This window comes from Telmatherina bonti, assembly GCF_933228915.1.
Source record: "Telmatherina bonti genome assembly, chromosome: 9".
Lineage (NCBI taxonomy): Eukaryota > Metazoa > Chordata > Actinopteri > Atheriniformes > Telmatherinidae > Telmatherina > Telmatherina bonti.
Window position 1 is genome coordinate 33,905,419 of NC_136627.1, and position 19,294 is coordinate 33,924,712.

A 19,294-nucleotide genomic window follows, 5' to 3' on the forward strand; every position below is an offset into this window, starting at 1 on the left:
CAGACCTGAGTTTATCTTTCAGCAGACCTGAGTTTAGCCTTCAGCAGACCTGAGTTTAGCCTTCAGCTGACCTGAGTTTAGCCTTCAGCAGACCTGAGTTTAGCCTTCAGCAGACCTGAGTTTAGCCTTCAGCAGACCTGAGTTTAGTCTTCAGCTGACCTGAGTTTAGCCTTCAGCAGACCTGAGTTTATCCTTCAGCAGACCTGAGTTTAGTCTTCAGCAGACCTGAGTTTAGTCTTCAGCTGACCTGAGTTTAGTCTTCAGCAGACCTGAGTTTATCCTTCAGCAGACCTGAGTTTAGCCTTCAGCAGACCTGAGTTTAGTCTTCAGCAGACCTGAGTTTATCCTTCAGCAGACCTGAGTTTAGCCTTCAGCAGACCTGAGTTTAGCCTTCAGCAGACCTGAGTTTAGTCTTCAGCAGACCTGAGTTTATCCTTCAGCAGACCTGAGTTTATCCTTCAGCAGACCTGAGTTTAGCCTTCAGCAGACCTGAGTTTAGTCTTCAGCAGACCTGAGTTTAGCCTTCAGCTGACCTGAGTTTAGTCTTCAGCTGACCTGAGTTTAGCCTTCAGCAGACCTGAGTTTAGTCTTCAGCAGACCTGAGTTTAGTCTTCAGCAGACCTGAGTTTAGTCTTCAGCAGACCTGAGTTTAGTCTTCACCAGACCTGAGTTTAGTCTTCAGCAGACCTGAGTTTAGTCTTCAGCAGACCTGAGTTTAGTCTTCAGCAGACCTGAGTTTAGTCTTCACCAGACCTGAGTTTAGTCTTCAGCAGACCTGAGTTTAGTCTTCAGCAGACCTGAGTTTAATCTTCAGCTGACCTGAGTTTAGCCTTCAGCAGACCTGAGTTTAGCCTTCAGCAGACCTGAGTTTATCCTTCAGCAGACCTGAGTTTATCCTTCAGCAGACCTGAGTTTAGTCTTCAGCTGACCTGAGTTTAGCCTACAGCAGACCTGAGTTTAGTCTTCAGCAGACCTGAGTTTAGTCTTCAGCAGACCTGAGTTTAGCCTTCAGCAGACCTGAGTTTAGCCTTCAGCAGACCTGAGTTTAGTCTTCAGCAGACCTGAGTTTAGTCTTCAGCAGACCTGAGTTTAGCCTTCAGCAGACCTGAGTTTAGCCTACAGCAGACCTGAGTTTAGCCTACAGCAGACCTGAGTTTAGCCTACAGCAGACCTGAGTTTAGTCTTCAGCAGACATGAGTTTAGTCTTCAGCAGACCTGAGTTTAGCCTTCAGCAGACCTGAGTTTAGCCTTCAGCAGACCTGAGTTTAGCCTTCAGCAGACCTGAGTTTAGTCTTCAGCAGACCTGAGTTTAGTCTTCAGCAGACCTGAGTTTAGCCTTCAGCAGACCTGAGTTTAGCCTACAGCAGACCTGAGTTTAGCCTACAGCAGACCTGAGTTTAGTCTTCAGCAGACATGAGTTTAGCCTACAGCAGACCTGAGTTTAGCCTTCAGCAGACCTGAGTTTAGTCTTCAGCAGACCTGAGTTTAGTCTTCAGCTGACCTGAGTTTAGTCTTCAGCTGACCTGAGTTTAGCCTACAGCAGACCTGAGTTTAGTCTTCAGCAGACCTGAGTTTAGTTGCCACCGTTTGCTGCAACACAGGTAATTTCACAGATGATTTTTAATGCGAGTATTACTCTACCTGTGTAACAAGCAGCTGTATGTCCTGTTCGAAGCTGTGGAGGAGTCTCTGCAGGGTGCTGGTGTTGGCGGTGCTGCCTTGCCGAGCCCGTACTTCTGGCAACCTTCGATGTTTGTCTTCAATCTGGGCCAAAACCTGAAACGAAAGCAAGGCAGTACAGACGTTTTATGTGGATCTGCTGAGAGGGAAAACATAGGAAGCAAACATATTGTTTTATAAAATGTCTGAGTGATTTACAAGAGAGAGTCTTTCATGCACACATAACATCATAACTTCTATTTTATTATATTCATCCATCATAATTCTGCATTTTATTGTGTCACCAGCTGTGCTCTGCAGCTCACCTCTCTGCAGTCGGAGAAGAACTTGTGCAGCTGGTGGGAAGCAGCAAGCATCTGGCCTCGTGTCTCCATGAGCTCCAGCAGGTCAGCCCATGCCTCATTCACCCCATCCTTCCATTCAGCTATGGTGGCGGCCTCTGAGTGCCCGTAGTCTATGAGTTCATCCACCATCTGATTGACGGCTGTCACACGTTCCTGTCCCACACTTCCTGTCTCGGATGCAAACTCTGTAAACTTCTCCTGCAGGATCTGGAGGAGTAGCAGGAGTTGATGTAGAACTAGTTTCCGAGGCATTTTACATTTTGTTAGTTAACTTTTTTTCCTAACAGAGATAATTTGACATTAAAATAATTTTAAAGTGGTGTTGTAATATTAATATGTGACCTTAAAGAACAAAAATATCCCCTTTAGGTGTTTCTACCATCTGTCAGTCAGAACACTTACAGTGACATGCTCAAAGTCTTGACCCAGTTCTGGTGAGCTGGCGACCACTTCCCTCTGAGCGATCCACTGCTCCAGTTCATCCACCTCCCTGTTAAGCTGATAGAGCCAGTACTGCTGCTCCAGGCGGCTCTTTCTCTCCTCCACCAGGTCCTTCAGAGACACGTACAGACGGTCTATCTGCGACTGTCGCTTGCTAATGTGTTCACTGTGGAGGAGAAGATAAAGAAAGGCGGATGAAGAAGAAAAAATGGGTGTATTTGATTCTGACAAATGTAGAGCTGATGTGATGCTGTTGACTCATTTATTGACATAAAGGTTAAAAAATGGCTTACTCAGATTTTAATATAACAAAAAAGCATTTTTACTGATAATTTTGCTGATGGACTTAAAAAAAAGTGTGATCATAATGGAGAAAATGAAGTGAATCTCTGTTAGATCGGGTGTGTTTGCATACTTACCAGTCTGGATGGCCCATCTCCAGCAGCTGTCGGCACTGCTGCGACAACAGGCCGATGGTCTCGGCGTAGTCCTCAATCGTTTGTTCCAGGACCAGGTGCTTCTTCAGTAACTGCAGTGTGCTGGGCTCGTCCTGGTGGCAGGAGGAAACAACATCCATGGAGGAGTTACGCTTTACCTGCCGTATATTGCAGAGAAGTTCTTATAATAGCATGTCCTTTAGCGAAAACTAAAATGACCTTTCCCTTCTCCTCATTCATCATGTGCAGCTCCTGCTCGCTCAGCCAGGCTTCAACCTCAGCTGTGTCGAAGTAGTACTGCTGGGCCTGGTACATGGCATCCAGGACCAGTTGCCTCCTCTCTGTTTCAGTCCAGAGAAGAGCCCACAGCTGGGCCAGCTGGTCATGACCAGCTCTGACGCAGTCTGCCTCGGGGCTGCGTATGGAAGCAATGATCCCTGCCCTCTCCAGGACATCTTCGATTCTGCTCCTGTGGCCCTGCAGCTCCCTCTGAAGCGTCTGCAAGCAAAGAAACAGGAAAGACCAGGTTACGGGTCACTGGCCATGTAAAACAGTACAATGTTTATTGTTTCATGTCAAGAAGAAGAGATAGAAGGAGAGGACATGTGAAGAGATTAAAACCTAGACATTTAGCTTGTCAAGTATTATTTGCATTTTTTTATGCCTCCAAGATAAAAAAAAAAAAAAGATTTATTCTGTTAACAGTAGCCAGCTTTTAGTTTTGTTTTGTTTAACCTGGTCTCATTTGCTTACCTGGTTTTTCTTCATGAGCTGTTGTACAGCCTGCAGAGTGGAGCCGTGCTCCTGAGACATCGCCAACGGAAGGCGTTCCTGCACCCACAGCTACAACACGACAGGACGACACGTGGAAGTAAACATTTTCAGCTTCATGAATCATTCTTCATTTTTATATTTAACTCAGTTGATATTTAGCATCCTCTTCAGCAGCTGTCTGCCTCTGTTTCCTGGTTAGTTCTCTACATAGTGAACATTTCATAGCAAGAACCCATTCAACTCACGATCTCGTCCTCCAGGTCTCGTCCAACTTGGTGAACTTCCTTAGACGCCAGAAGAATGCGTCGTCTTTCTTTCAGCGGCTCGATCAAACGCACCATCCTGGCCTCCACAGCAGTCTGTCGCTCGGCAACCGTCTCCTTGACCTGTGTCTGCTGCGGGATGGAGGCTGCCTGCACCTGGAGTTGTCCAACCTCCTTATACCACTCCTCCATCTGGGTTTCCATGGTCTAAGATGAGGAGGAGCAGGGCAGTGGCATAAAAAGTGGAAGTTATCAAAACTCAAAGGCAGGGATCGAGGCAGGTGAGTGGTAGTAAGGCATAAACAGGGTGAAGGCAAAGAAATTTGTTCAGGGACAGGATTTAGGAAAACGGCATCATGAAAGATTTATTACTGAGATCTATTACTGAGATTTATTTTTGTTTAAGAATATTTTGATAAATTATTCACCATTTGGTTCACCCCCACCCCCCTTTTCTTTTAAAAGCTGAAAATAACTAAAAAACAACACATTTTTAAAACTTACAATAAGAATATTATGTATACATCAATAAAGCATTATTGATTAAGGAATAGTTTTTTTTTTTTTTTTTAGAATATATTCAATAAATCTTTTAAATTTAAAGTTTAGTATTTTTTAACCAAAAGATGGACATGGAAGCAAAAAAAAAAGAAAAAAAAGAAACAGAAAACAACCAAAAACTGCAAAATAATATCTGTCTGACAAACATGAAGTGTAGTAAAGGTTACTGTATCCCTGAAAGCCAAGATGGATGCTGGTTAGTGGCGTTTGGAGTTAGGATGATGTGGTAAAGCAGTGCTAATGGCGGCCTGTTAAAGGAAGCAGTAAGCAGCATGCTGTGGGAGAGGAGAGCGAAAGATGTCTGGTGAAAGGATGAAGTAATGAAAGGATAAAGCTGTGTGCCAACTCAGCTTAAATCTGAGTCTTCCAAACCATCACTGTGTGAGGAAAAGAGTTTCATCCCAGCATCACATGGAAAAACACCAAACTGCGCCAAAACTACAAAAATACTTTAAAGCTAAAGCATCTGTACTGGAAAATATATTATCTGTACCATTGTAACACATATGGCTGTTGTTTGTAATAATGTACGCATCATGGTGTGTTAGCAAACAGTAGCGAGGTCAAATAGCAGAAATGCTTTTTGAGTAACTGAGCACCACATGATTCAGCAGCTTGTTGAAGCATCTTTAGCAACAATGAACTGAAATATTAATTCTCTGTGTGATGAAATCAGTATTTTCCAAAGGTTGTGGAGGAATTTTAGTTCACTCTTCTTTCCAGCTTTGGTTCAGTTCATGGAGGCGTGCAACTTTTCTTATGCACAGCCCTTTTGGTCTCACCACAGCTTATCAGTCAGATGCTGCTGTATATTCTGATAAAATATCTATTTTAGGTAGGCTTGTGCAAAGGAGATTGTTCCAGAAAACATGTAGTTTATTCAGGTGTAGCATTGGAAACTTAAGCCACGCTCCATGAAGAGATTTACTCCTGCAACCGTTCCAGTCAGGCCATACTTGTTCAGTCTATTTCCAGTTGAATTAACTTAAGCATTTATCATACCAAGTGAGGCCTGGAAACCAGCTGGCTGGGTTGGCGTGAAAGCTGACGACTGCAACACAAACTGTCAACACAACTTAAAAATGAATGTTTGTGTGAAGAAAGAAGAGCCTGGTTGAAGTGAGATGAGATGAAAAGCTGAACAGAAAGCTTTAGGCACACAGCCATGGCAGAGAGGTGATAATAATGCAAACAGTTGATCAATGTGAGACAAACCTCAGAGTCATACTTTAATATCAAATTGTAGGTTTTATGTTTAAAATGCTCAAAAATTCTTTCCAGTACACTTACAATTAAATATTTATGTTTATTTTAGTAAAAAAAAAAAAAGTCTGAACTAAATATTAAATCATAGCATAACTGCTTAAGTGATATTTCAGGGCTTTTTTGGTAACGATGCACAATCAGTCATCCATATTATGAGAGCACAAGCATGCAGATATTAGCCCAAATATGACTTAAGCAATCATACTGTGAGGCCATCGACATGAGAGGGAAATCCGATCCTTACATAAGACATCACAGCTCACAACGTTTCTGATGTCAGAGAAGCAGCATCTTTAAGCAGAGTTTCTGGGTCAAAAGGCTGCAGGAAGTTTCAAACTCTACACACCTGCAGTTTTTTGAGCTGCTTGTTAACAGTGGTGAGGTCCTGTCCCGGGTCCACGTAGACCAGCTGACCCTCCAGCTGGCCCAGTCTCTGGTCAAGGCTTTCATAACTCTGCACCAGTAGGTCTGCCTTGTTGGCTTCAAAAAGCTGGCGGGCTCTGGCCTGAGTGGTACTCTCAAGATCCTGCCAGCACTCCCGGATCTCCTCCAGCTTCTTCCGGACCACCGGGCTGAGCTCTGGCTTCTCCTGTATGAGCTGCTGGCCCTCCTGGATGGACAAGACAAGAGAAGTAACATGTCAACTGTGTACAATCAGAGAAGAGTTCAATTTGTAACATAAAAAGTCGCTAAACGTCACTTTCCTAACCTCTGGTTCAGTTTCAGCATAAAGAACATTTGGTAAAATACTAAAAAAAATAATGAAAAATAAATAAAATCCTCATACTGTGATCACTTCCCACAGTAACAATGAGTACCAGTAGTAACCGTCACATATAAGAAACCGCATCAGTGAAACATTTTGGGTTTGTTTACATATAAAAAAAATGAATGAACACCAAAATATTTAACTTAATGTGCAGAAAAGGAATCACAGCAACACACACAAACATAAAATTGTCATTTTAGACAAAAATATTTTCTTATGTTTCAGATCATGAATGTAAATTTAGCTTAAATCAATCCTAATTAGGATTTTAGAGAAAGTCATATGTTTGGGGGGTTTTGGGGGTTGGGGGTTTACTCTGCCATGACCAGCTGAGGTCGAGTCATAAAGGAAGCATAAACCAGAGAAATTTCAGTTTCACCTCATCAACAAAAATTCCCTGGATGTCATTTTGGTGTAAAGATGTGCAGATGTGGAATTGTATTACAATGTGTGTGTGAGTGTGTGATGGAAGAGAATAAACCATACCAACTCAAACAGCCCCATAAATTACCTCCCACTCCCCTCCTCCCTCTCTATGCTCCCCACCCATTTCAACAAACACACATGAGCCACCATTCTCCCCCTCTCTTCTCCCCCCCATCCCCAACAGTGAAGTCCTTCTTTTGTCTTGTTGTGGTATTTCATATTGATTTAGCTTAGCTTGCATGTTTGTATATGAGGCGCGAGAAAAATATTAAATCCAAAGAAAAGAGATGAAAACTATTAAAACCAGGAATAAAAGACGTCTCTATTCTCCCAGCAAACATCTGAGACTGGTCTTAGAAAACAAGATCTTAAAACCAGTCTGTTCAACACACTTACATGCTAATAACATACGATAAATCATTCATTCATTTTCTGAACCGCTTAATCCAATTCAGGGTTGCGGGGAAGCTGGAGCCTATCACAGCTGGCTTTGGGCGACAGGCAGGGTACACCCTGGACAGCTCGCCAGTCCATCGCAGGGCCACACAGAGAGACGAACAACCACTCACGCTCACACTCATTCCTAGGGGCAATTTAGAGTAACCAATTAACCTAGCATGCATGTCTTTGGATGGTGGGAGGAAGCCGGAGAACCCAGAGAGAACCCACGCATGCACGGGGAGAACATGCAAACTCCACACAGAAAGGCCACTGACCAAACCCCTCCCCAGCCAAGGATCAAACCAGTGACCCTCTTGCTGTGAGGCCACAGTGCTAACCACTGTGCCACCGTGCAGCTCATTACGATAAATCAATCAATTCTAAATATTTTCACGTGTGGCCCAGAACCAGCCTCTATGTGGCCCAGCTTATGTAAAAGAATAAAGATATTAATCAAGAGTCATCCCTTCGCTGATTAAGTAGCCTACGATCCTACAGTTGTGCAGACCATCAATGCAACACCTGGTTGCCTAGCAACCTCACAGCTGCATGTTGTGTTTTGAAGTTGTAAGAGTAGCGCTAGCAAGCATGTCGCTCTCTGTCCCAAAATGCAAAATTGACAACGAAAACTGCAGATTTAACCCCGCCTGGGCTGATAAGTATTTGTTTATTTTGCCGTCACATTCGAGCACCAAACCGATGTGTTTAATATGCAATGAGTGTGTGGCGGTGTTTATAGATTATGATGTGAGGAGGCACCACATCGAGAAGTTTAGTTTAAAATGACCTTTTTATGTTAAAAGTTAGAAAAAAAGGCTCTCACTGGAATTTTCATTATTTTATTTTGTGAATTTGCTCTTGTCATGTGGGACTGAATTTGAAATAGAAAAATGTATAAACTACTTATTTTTCAAATGTAAATGTGTCTGTTTTTATTTATTTATTTTTACTTATTTATTATCCCTTACTTTATTTACTGGCTCTGATCACTTTTTCATTTGAAAATCTGGCCCACCTGAATATATAATTGAGTAGCCCTGACCTATACCAGGCAGCTGATAATAACATTCTAGCTAGCCGCTGTATTACCCGATGCTAGCGACTATTCAAAGAGCACGTTTTACTCTGACACATTTCACCAAGACAATGTGTGTCTTCCCACTTATTCAAGTATATGCTGTTTGTGTTTCAACCACTTTAAATGCATGACTTTATAGTTTGTTTTCTCCATGACTTATATGAACAATTAACAATGTCATTCTATTGATGAGTTCAATCATAAAGAGTAAAAGTAGCCAAGCTCGCTCGTGCTAAGATGCTAACATATTTATGTCCTTCCTGCATCATCTGGAAAAGCCAGATGATGCATGTTGCTGTAATGTTATTTTCTTATATGTTTTTAATGACTATTGAAGGCTTTTTTTTTTCATGTACTTGTGACATTATTGTACTTTGACAGTTCACCTTGTTGACTGAGATATATCCAGGAAAACTTACGGTTGGACCAACTTCATGCTAGATTAAACAGAAAAGTAAATTCAAGATTACAGAAATCGGACATAATTTTTAAGTGTGGATGTTGAGGATTTATTGACCAGTAAGATCACCGTTTGTGGAGCCACACTGTTTGCATGGCAAAAACATTAAATAGAGTAATTTTTAAGAAGAAGGATGAAACTGGACTAATAGATAACAATGTATAAACCGTTTACTTTTTAACGGACTACACTGTATAACAGAATTTGACATTTTAGAGATTTTAAGCAAATAAATCAGACTGTACACTGAATGTCTGTTTTATTGCCAAAGACAAAGATTTTCCGACATTTGGTGCGTGGCAGGGGGTAATTTTAGACACTATGAGGACATTTTACCAGGAAAGCAAAGGATCTAAGAGCAATGAGTCATCGTTTATACAGGACAACAACCAACCTGAATCAGTCTGGTTTTAAAATCTACATGCATGAGGCGCTGACTCATGACTGGAAAGCGGATGGGACTGATATTGGTTCTAATACCAATATGGGTCAAAAATACTCTGGTTCCAAAAATTAGCTTCACAATGTAAATGTTTGTTAGACTAGAAAAGTTTAGCTATTTTTCCCAATTTTTCGCAAATATTACTGCACAAACGGAGAGAAAAAAGGACAATAAATTGTTGCTTTTTGTCTAAAATTAGAGCATAAATATCCACACAGACCTTCAGTGACATTATGTGAGCACACACACTCAGAGTGGAACTACGAGCAGCCCACTCTTGCTGTAATTTCCAGTGCGAGAGGGTCACGTCAGCTTTCATTCTGGTGCTGTGCTGATGCGCACAATCCTTTGCGGGAGTGGGAGGGCTGCGTGGGCCCAGGCGGATTCACCCACCAGCTCTTAGCTGCTTCTCCCTACACATATACTCAGTCTGCACTTCAAAGAGGACCGTGATCATCCACTACTCATACAAATAGCATCTGCAGAAATCCCACAGCAGACAGGAAAACCCATGTCCCACTTTCTTTTTAAATTCAAAGTGCCTATCGAGCCCTGGAGAAGTAATCAAGCTTTTTCTTCCATATGTTATCTAAGCTTGGAAAGATTTTAAGGAGAAAGCTTAATGGATTTAAACAGACACAAGTATTCAACAGAAAGGAGGATCACATGAAAGATGTGTCATTATTGAATAAAAAGATTTTTTTTTTTATAATTAAGATGGATGATTTAGTGAAGTAAACGTTCAGAGACATGTATCCACAATAATTAGCCCATTTTAGTGTTGGGATGCAAAGTTTGCATTAAATATGTAAGTTCAGTGAGTGACCTTTAATGTTCGTAACAGAAGCAACAAATAAAAACTAAGAGCATGTATGAACCAAAATAAAAGGTAAAATGTGGAAGGTGACGATGAAAAGGAGGAAGAAGAGTCATGAAGGACAAAGAGAGACGGCTCCTGACAGAGTGCTGATGCTAACAGTACCAGATGGGTTGTCCTCATTCTGCTGTCTGGTGTGTATTTCACAGCGGACATCTGCTCCTCAGCGTCGCTGCTGACACTCTACTGGTCAGTGGGTCTGTCACGATCAGGCCGCAGCAGCTACTGTGTCAATATTTACTCCATGTGTAAAAAATCTGCTTCTTTGCCCAAACAACAACAACAAAACTGTATATTCTGGGAAAAAATGGGCAGTTTTTATGTAAATAACTAAGTATCCTTAAGATTAATATAATATTTTCATACTTTACGAATCTTTGAAAACAACAAAAAGAAAAGGAGGATTTCTTTCTTTCTTTTCTTTCTAAACATTTTAAAGTTTTCGATGCTTGAAAGCTGCAGTTTGATTGTTGTTGTTTAGTGCAGAAATTTCTTAAAAGGTTTACATCAGTGAATCATGTCTGTAATATGTACTGTCTTAATTTGCATATTGTAAGGAACTGGTACGCATATAAACAAAATCATCCTTGTGTTTAACTTGTAATGTGATATGTAGCTTAACTTTTTTTACGTGCAATTTCTATATTTTTGAAAACAGAATCGATAATGGAAACAAGAGAAGGAGCAAATTATGTGATAAACTTTGGGAAATGAGTAATCAAAATATGTGGTCACATTCAACTAAAACTGTTTTTATGTAGTGGACAAATTTTTTTTTTAAATTTAAAAAAAAAAAATCTAAATACATAGTAACAATAGTGAACTTCAAACACATGCACATCTCAGTGCTAACTGTCTGCTTCTAACTTTATGCCCAGAAAGACTAAAATAAACATTCATTAGCTGCTACCCACAGGTGTGTTGTCATGTAAGAGTTAAGTTAGAAAGACGGGCAGGTATTGGCCAAAACTCCTTAAAATTGACATATTTTCTAGAAAGTACCAAACCACAAGCAGAGAGGACAGCAGTTGCCCCATCTACCTTTAAAGTCCCCCCCTCTCCTCCTCTGTGCTGTAAAAACACAGCTTTCACTACAGGGAAAGCAAAATTGAGTCCTTGTTTTTTCCTAAATCCTGAGTGTATCTTTTACAACTAAAAGCTTTGAAAGCTTGGAGTGCCACAGGATTGGCAGGCTAAAACCTCTGATGGGCTTCTATGATGCCACTGAACTTCCATTCAATATCTTAGCATAAGTAAATATCCCCAAGTATAGACAAACAAATCATCGAGAAGTGGAATGTTAAAAGCAAAGACGAGGCTACATACTGTTACATTAAAAGCTAAGAATCAGAGGTTTGCAGATCATTTAGGGAACAACTGCTTGGAATTGCAGTTAAAACGTGCAGATACCAGTAATATAGAGACTGATCTGCAGAAATAAAGAGTTAAACTATGAGTGTATAAAGCAGGAATGTCCCGTCCTGGTCCCTGAGGGCCGATGTCATGTAGGTTTTAACAGTGTCCCTGCTTTAACAGACCTGATAGAAACTAATGCAGCTTGTGCAGAACTTGACGAGCTTTATGGAAGCTGAATTTCCTTTGTATCAGGCATGTTGAAGAAGTGAAACATTTGTATTTCGGTTTATTTGTATGTCCTACATGTGCAGTGAATTGACAATAAAAGTCTTTAGAGTCTTAAATCTTAAAATCTGCAGGAGAGCAGCCCTTCAGGGGTTTAATGAGTCATCCTTGGAGTAAAATACATTATTGTTTTGCAAAAGCAGTAACACACCTACTTTAGAAACAATATGAACAGTAAAGTGTGTATAAAATGGTGAATGGATTGTGGAATAAAGATCCACAGTTTGAGACGTCAGGAGATGAATTTTATGATTGACTCGAAATGCGTGTAAAATACAACAATATGAAAAAGTCTGCAGCATCCCAGTCACCTGACCTCAAACATTTAAAGAAGTGATGCTGGCAACGACCTTTTAAACACATCAATGGTAAAGATTTTCAGCGAAGTGTGAAGACCCTGCAACTCTTATCAAAGTTAGAGCCAGTAAATGTTCAACCAGATTTAATATTAAATTTAAAAATCACATTTCTCTGCAATCTTCTAAAACTTTCAATGACAAGCTGGCGAGAACATTTCCACAAGAGGTTTAGAGATAATGTCGGGAACATCTGCGTTCTGAAATATCATCCCTCTGCAAAATCTCAGGAAAACTTAAGAACCGGATCATATTTGAGAACAGCTCATTAATACATGACATTCATGAATATCGACTGGTATCAAAATACCCGGAACAAAGGTCACAATAACACTGCCAAACATAAAACACAAAAAGTGAACAAAGATGGAAAAAGCACAAAAGATAACCTGGATTAATTAGATGCACGATGAAGGTTAATAATTACCTGATTTATTTCATGTAAAGACCTAAAATTACAAAAAATATAGTGAAAAGTGGGTCAGTGAAGGGTGTAGAAAACATTCAGCTGAGGTGTTTTTCAGGAGGTGACAACTAGAGCGGTCAAAACAGAGCGCAGCAGCACACCCATAACTCTTTGTTAGGAATGGGGAAGTCACATGGGTCATGGAGCTGCTGCTACTTCCAAACAGCAGCAGTTCCAGAGCTGAAGTTTCCACAATAAGTTGATGAAACGAAGTCCTTTTTGGGCATTGTGAGCCATTATCTGACTGTTCTGTAACAAATGAAGTCAACTGTGTTATTTTATGTAGCCAGTTTAATTTAATTCTATTTTCCAGTTAACCAGCTAGTTGTAGATTAACTTCGGTTAGCCGACATGGTCTCACTAGCTGGGTTTTCCACTACTCAGAAAATAAAAGCAACATTTGTATTTTTCAACAAACAACAATTGCGATTTGCAGGTTTTTTCATTGAACGGTGTTTAGCGAATAAGCCTCAACTCTCATAAGACCTCGTTTTTCTCATGAGATTTTATGAGAACTGGTACCCTCATAATGTTATTTTGGGGTTTTCTGTTTGCTGCAAAGAATTTGCTAGAGCTTTTCAAAACGTTTCTCTCCCATTTTCTTTTCAAAAACTCTGAAATTCGCTGTTGTTTGTTCCCCACCGCGCCATCTTTACTGGAAAAGAACTGGTCATGACCTTCCACGTCATGTCCGGGACATGTAACTGCAAAACGAATGTTTCCATTAGACTTTTGCAATATATTTTTTATATCAAAACGTCTGAAAAACCACCTCATGAGAGCGTAAAAACCTTTCAGTAATATTTGAGACTTTTTTTTTTTTTTTTTTAAATGTAGGTGTTTCCATTATTGTTTTTTATTGTGATATTTTTGTACATTTCTAGGTGTAATGGGAATACAACTATTGTAGATATTGTCAGTGAGTTTGTTTTCATTTAAAATGAATTGCAATTATTTTCATGTAAAGATTTTCTGATTTCTATTTTAGATGGAATCAAAATCCCTGGTACTCAACTATCTCAACAAGAAAATATTTAGCCTTTGTTCTGCACAATTCATAAGTTTATTTAATTCAGAAAACACCAGTTAATCCCATCAAAGCAGGACAGATCTTCCACGTTTTCCCCATCAATTTGTGGTCACTGTAATGCTGCCAAAAGATGAACCCTCATTAGGACTTCAACACATTTCCACAATCTCCAAACCCTTTCATTTGGTCAAGTACACTTCATTGTTACTAATAAAGCTATTTAAACAGAGTATTAGTTAAAGTAGTTCTTTATTATGGCTTAAACTCACATTATCATCTAATATTGTTTTCAGCAACAGTAACAGAAAACCAAGCTAAGAAGTAGGCCAGAATCAAGACTGCACAGCACACAAAACACATCAGAGAAATGTTCAACAAGAACTGAAGTACAGAAGTACGAGCCGACCAAAAAACTTTACAGCAAAAACTGCTGTACTTCAAAAGAAATACCAAAGAACCAGCTCCAAATCTTATTATATCAGCTGAAAAGTAAGTAAGAAAACTCCGGTTCCTTCCTTCCATATGATTCCTGACTTTCACCATTTCAGTAATCACTAAAATGCACCACTTAACCTGCCCTGGCCCATTGTACGCACAGCACTCATAGTACTTACTGGACATTTCTGGAAGAAGCAAAGGCTTAATTTAGTGCAGCTCTGTAGGATTTACTGACTCCTCAAACACTTCTGCTGCAGAATCTAAATAAAAGTAAAGTGATGGAAAAGAATGAGAATATAACAACAGATCTATCTCGTCTCATTTGCTATGAGAGAGAGAGAGAACCCCTTTGATGGTCTCTCTGCACCAGCCTACTCACCCACCTACATACATACACCCCTCGTTCACATGCAGACTTCTAACATCCTGCAGCAACAGCACAAAACCGCAGGTCAAAGCTTAATGCACATGGGCATTTGTCTGGAATGCCGTTGCACTCAGTATGTACAGAAAGGGAGAGGAAACGGGTGCATTAACGTGCGTGAAATTTTGGTTCTGGTTGTGCTTTCTACAGATTTACTGACTGGGTGCAAATAACTCAAGTTGTCAGTAATGAGAGCGGCAAATCTGCAACTTTTACAAACACAAAACTACACAATCGCAACACTTGTGGAAAAAACATTCTGGGTTAACATAAAATATTTGTTTTATTATTTTTATTCACTGTAGACTGCTCACATTCTCAGTAAGTGATGATATGACAGAGAAAGTGTGTGACAGTGGGATCAGCAGGCTGAGACTGACCTTCTTAAAGCGTTAATGAGGTCAATTAATTATCAAGCATAATGGGAATAAAGGAGGCTGGAATCAAAAGCTCAGTGGATTTCACAGAGATGAAGCTACGTCCACTGTGCTCACACACTCCTCATGCTCACACACTGCTCATGCTCACACACTCCTCATGCTCACACACTGCTCATGCTCACACACTCCTCATGCTCACACACTCCTCATGCTCACACACTTCTCATGCTCACACACTCCTCATGCTCACACACTTCTCATGCTCACACACTCCTCATGCTCACACACTCCTCATGCTCACACACTCCTCATGCTCACACACTTCTCATGCTCACACACTCCTCATGCTCACACACTCCTCATGCTCACACACTCCTCATGCTCACACACTTTTCATGCTCACACACTCCTCATGCTCACACACTCCTCATGCTCACACACTCCTCATGCTCACACACTTCTCATGCTCACACACTTCTCATGCTCACACACTCCTCATGCTCACACACTTCTCATGCTCACACACTCCTCATGCTCACACACTCCTCATGCTCACACACTCCTCATGCTCACACACTCCTCATGCTCACACACTTCTCATGCTCACACACTCCTCATGCTCACACACTCCTCATGCTCACACACTCCTCATGCTCACACACTCCTCATGCTCACACACTTTTCATGCTCACACACTCCTCATGCTCACACACTTCTCATGCTCACACACTCCTCATGCTCACACACTCCTCATGCTCACACACTTCTCATACTCACACACTTCTCATGCTCACACACTTCTCATGCTCACACACTCCTCATGCTCACACACTTCTCATGCTCACACACTTCTCATGCTCACACACTCCTCATGCTCACACACTCCTCATGCTCACACACTTTTCATGCTCACACACTCCTCATGCTCACACACTCCTCATGCTCACACACTTTTCATGCTCACACACTCCTCATGCTCACACACTTTTCATGCTCACACACTTCTCATGCTCACACACTCCTCATGCTCACACACTCCTCATGCTCACACACTTTTCATGCTCACACACTCCTCATGCTCACACACTCCTCATGCTCACACACTCCTCATGCTCACACACTTTTCATGCTCACACACTCCTCATGCTCACACACTTTTCATGCTCACACACTTCTCATGCTCACACACTCCTCATGCTCACACACTTTTCATGCTCACACACTCCTCATGCTCACACACTCCTCATGCTCACACACTCCTCATGCTCACACACTTCTCATGCTCACACACTTCTCATGCTCACACACTCCTCATGCTCACACACTTCTCATGCTCACACACTTCTCATGCTCACACACTCCTCATGCTCACACACTTTTCATGCTCACACACTTCTCATGCTCACACACTCCTCATGCTCACACACTCCTCATGCTCACACACTTTTCATGCTCACACACTTCTCATGCTCACACACTTTTCATGCTCACACACTCCTCATGCTCACACACTCCTCATGCTCACACACTCCTCATGCTCACACACTTTTCATGCTCACACACTCCTCATGCTCACACACTTTTCATGCTCACACACTCCTCATGCTCACACACTTTTCATGCTCACACACTCCTCATGCTCACACACTTTTCATGCTCACACACTCCTCATGCTCACACACTTTTCATGCTCACACACTCCTCATGCTCACACACTCCTCATGCTCACACACTTTTCATGCTCACACACTCCTCATGCTCACACACTTTTCATGCTCACACACTCCTCATGCTCACACACTTTTCATGCTCACACACTCCTCATGCTCACACACTTCTCATGCTCACACACTCCTCATGCTCACACACTCCTCATGCTCACACACTCCTCATGCTCACACACTCCTCATGCTCACACACTTTTCATGCTCACACACTCCTCATGCTCACACACTCCTCATGCTCACACACTCCTCATGCTCACACACTTCTCATGCTCACACACTCCTCATGCTCACACACTCCTCATGCTCACACACTTTTCATGCTCACACACTCCTCATGCTCACACACTCCTCATGCTCACACACTTCTCATGCTCACACACTCCTCATGCTCACACACTGCTCATGCTCACACACTTGTCATGCTCACACACTCCTCATGCTCACACACTTCTCATGCTCACACACTCCTCATGCTCACACACTCCTCATGCTCACACACTTTTCATGCTCACACACTCCTCATGCTCACACACTCCTCATGCTCACACACTTCTCATGCTCACACACTCCTCATGCTCACACACTGCTCATGCTCACACACTTGTCATGCTCACACACTCCTCATGCTCACACACTCCTCATGCTCACACACTCCTCATGCTGAGACACTTCTCATGCTCACACACTCCTCATTCTCACACACTCCTCATGCTCACACACTCCTCATGCTCACACACTCCTCATGCTCACACACTCCTCATGCTCACACACTCCTCATGCTCACACACTCCTCATGCTCACACACTTCTCATGCTCACACACTCCTCATGCTCACACACTCCTCATGCTCACACACTTCTCATGCTCACACACTTTTCATGCTCACACACTCCTCATGCTCACACACTCCTCATGCTCACACACTCCTCATGCTCACACACTTCTCATGCTCACACACTTCTCATGCTCACACACTCCTCATGCTCACACACTTCTCATGCTCACACACTCCTCATGCTCACACACTCCTCATGCTCACACACTCCTCATGCTCACACACTTTTCATCCTCACACACTCCTCATGCTCACACACTCCTCATGCTCACACACTCCTCATGCTCACACACTTTTCATGCTCACACACTCCTCATGCTCACACACTCCTCATGCTCACACACTTCTCATGCTCACACACTCCTCATGCTCACACACTGCTCATGCTCACACACTCCTCATGCTCACACACTTTTCATGCTCACACACTCCTCATGCTCACACACTCCTCATGCTCACACACTCCTTCATGCTCACACACTTTTCATGCTCACACACTCCTCATGCTCACACACTCCTCATGCTCACACACTTCTCATGCTCACACACTCCTCATGCTCACACACTTCTCATGCTCACACACTCCTCATGTTCACACACTCCTCATGCTCACACACTCTTCATGTTCACACACTCCTCATGTTCACACACTCCTCATGCTCACACACTTCTCATGCTCACACACTCTTCATGTTCACACACTCCTCATGTTCACACACTCCTCATGCTCACACACTTCTCATGCTCACACACTTCTCATGCTCACACACTCTTCATGTTCACACACTCCTCATGTTCACACACTCCTCATGCTCACACACTTCTCATGCTCACACACAAACCAACAAACTTCTGACTATAATGAAATGAAAAAATACTTTATTAATCCCCAAAGGGAAATTACTATGACAGCAGAAGCTTCTTCTTGTCATCTGTCATCACCACCTCATCTTAAAGATGTGAAACCTTTATGACCTTCCCCTGATGTAGAAACATTTAGACAACTGTAAACTTTTAGCTCTGCAAACATGAAACTTTGATTTTTTTGTTGGACTTGCACCAGTGGCTCAACAAACATTTGAGCAAAAGGTTTTATTTGACTCTTTCACTGAAGTCCTTTGTGCATAAACTGTCCCACTTCACACTGGAGACGTGATTCTGGTTTGTTTGACTGGCTAGTAAAGGAAGGAAGTCATTTTGCAGCGACAGCATCGTTATTGATTAAACATTACATTACACATTGTGAACAGTGCAAACCTCAGCACATTAGATTCAGACTTCTGTATTGCTCCACATTAACAGCCACAGCTGTTAATGTTAATGTTAGTTTAACATTCTTCTCTTCCTTTCCTGCATCTAAACTCTTTCCAGCTGATGTGTGAGAGCGATCCAGAAATACTGTACATATAAGGATGAAGAAAACATGACACTAAGCATAAATATATGCAACAATATAAGGAATGATGCATTAAAGATAAACTGATATTTCCTGATTATCCTACTTTTCACTGCTTTGACTGAGATAAATTCTGGTTGTTTGTAAAGAGCACAGAAAGTTTCAGGTTGACGTTATCGGACTACTAATAATGACCGTGACTATTTTAACCTGAACTAGCATGGGATGAACAAGAGAAGAAGAAGAAGAAAGAAAAGCATTTTGGATCATGGAGAAAAAAAGGACAAAGTTGCACAACTCATCCACTGCTTGTGTGCTGCAAAGATTTACCACAGCTGATTT

At 41.7% G+C, this 19,294-nt stretch overlaps 1 protein-coding gene across 1 annotated transcript in view; it reads right to left on the reverse strand.

The window, feature by feature from the left end:
* The window catches only part of sptbn4b (spectrin, beta, non-erythrocytic 4b), a gene marked incomplete at both ends in the record, with an annotated part of 63,626 nt that overhangs the window by 11,699 nt on the left and 32,633 nt on the right, over nucleotides 1-19,294 (reverse strand). Inside the window, 8 exons of the mRNA XM_079245866.1 lie at nucleotides 1,642-1,776; nucleotides 1,986-2,231; nucleotides 2,427-2,631; nucleotides 2,885-3,015; nucleotides 3,122-3,400; nucleotides 3,656-3,745; nucleotides 3,922-4,146; nucleotides 6,113-6,376. Of these exons, the coding sequence (XP_079101992.1) occupies nucleotides 1,642-1,776; nucleotides 1,986-2,231; nucleotides 2,427-2,631; nucleotides 2,885-3,015; nucleotides 3,122-3,400; nucleotides 3,656-3,745; nucleotides 3,922-4,146; nucleotides 6,113-6,376 (1,575 nt within the window). The remainder of the gene's footprint in view (nucleotides 1-1,641; nucleotides 1,777-1,985; nucleotides 2,232-2,426; nucleotides 2,632-2,884; nucleotides 3,016-3,121; nucleotides 3,401-3,655; nucleotides 3,746-3,921; nucleotides 4,147-6,112; nucleotides 6,377-19,294) is intronic.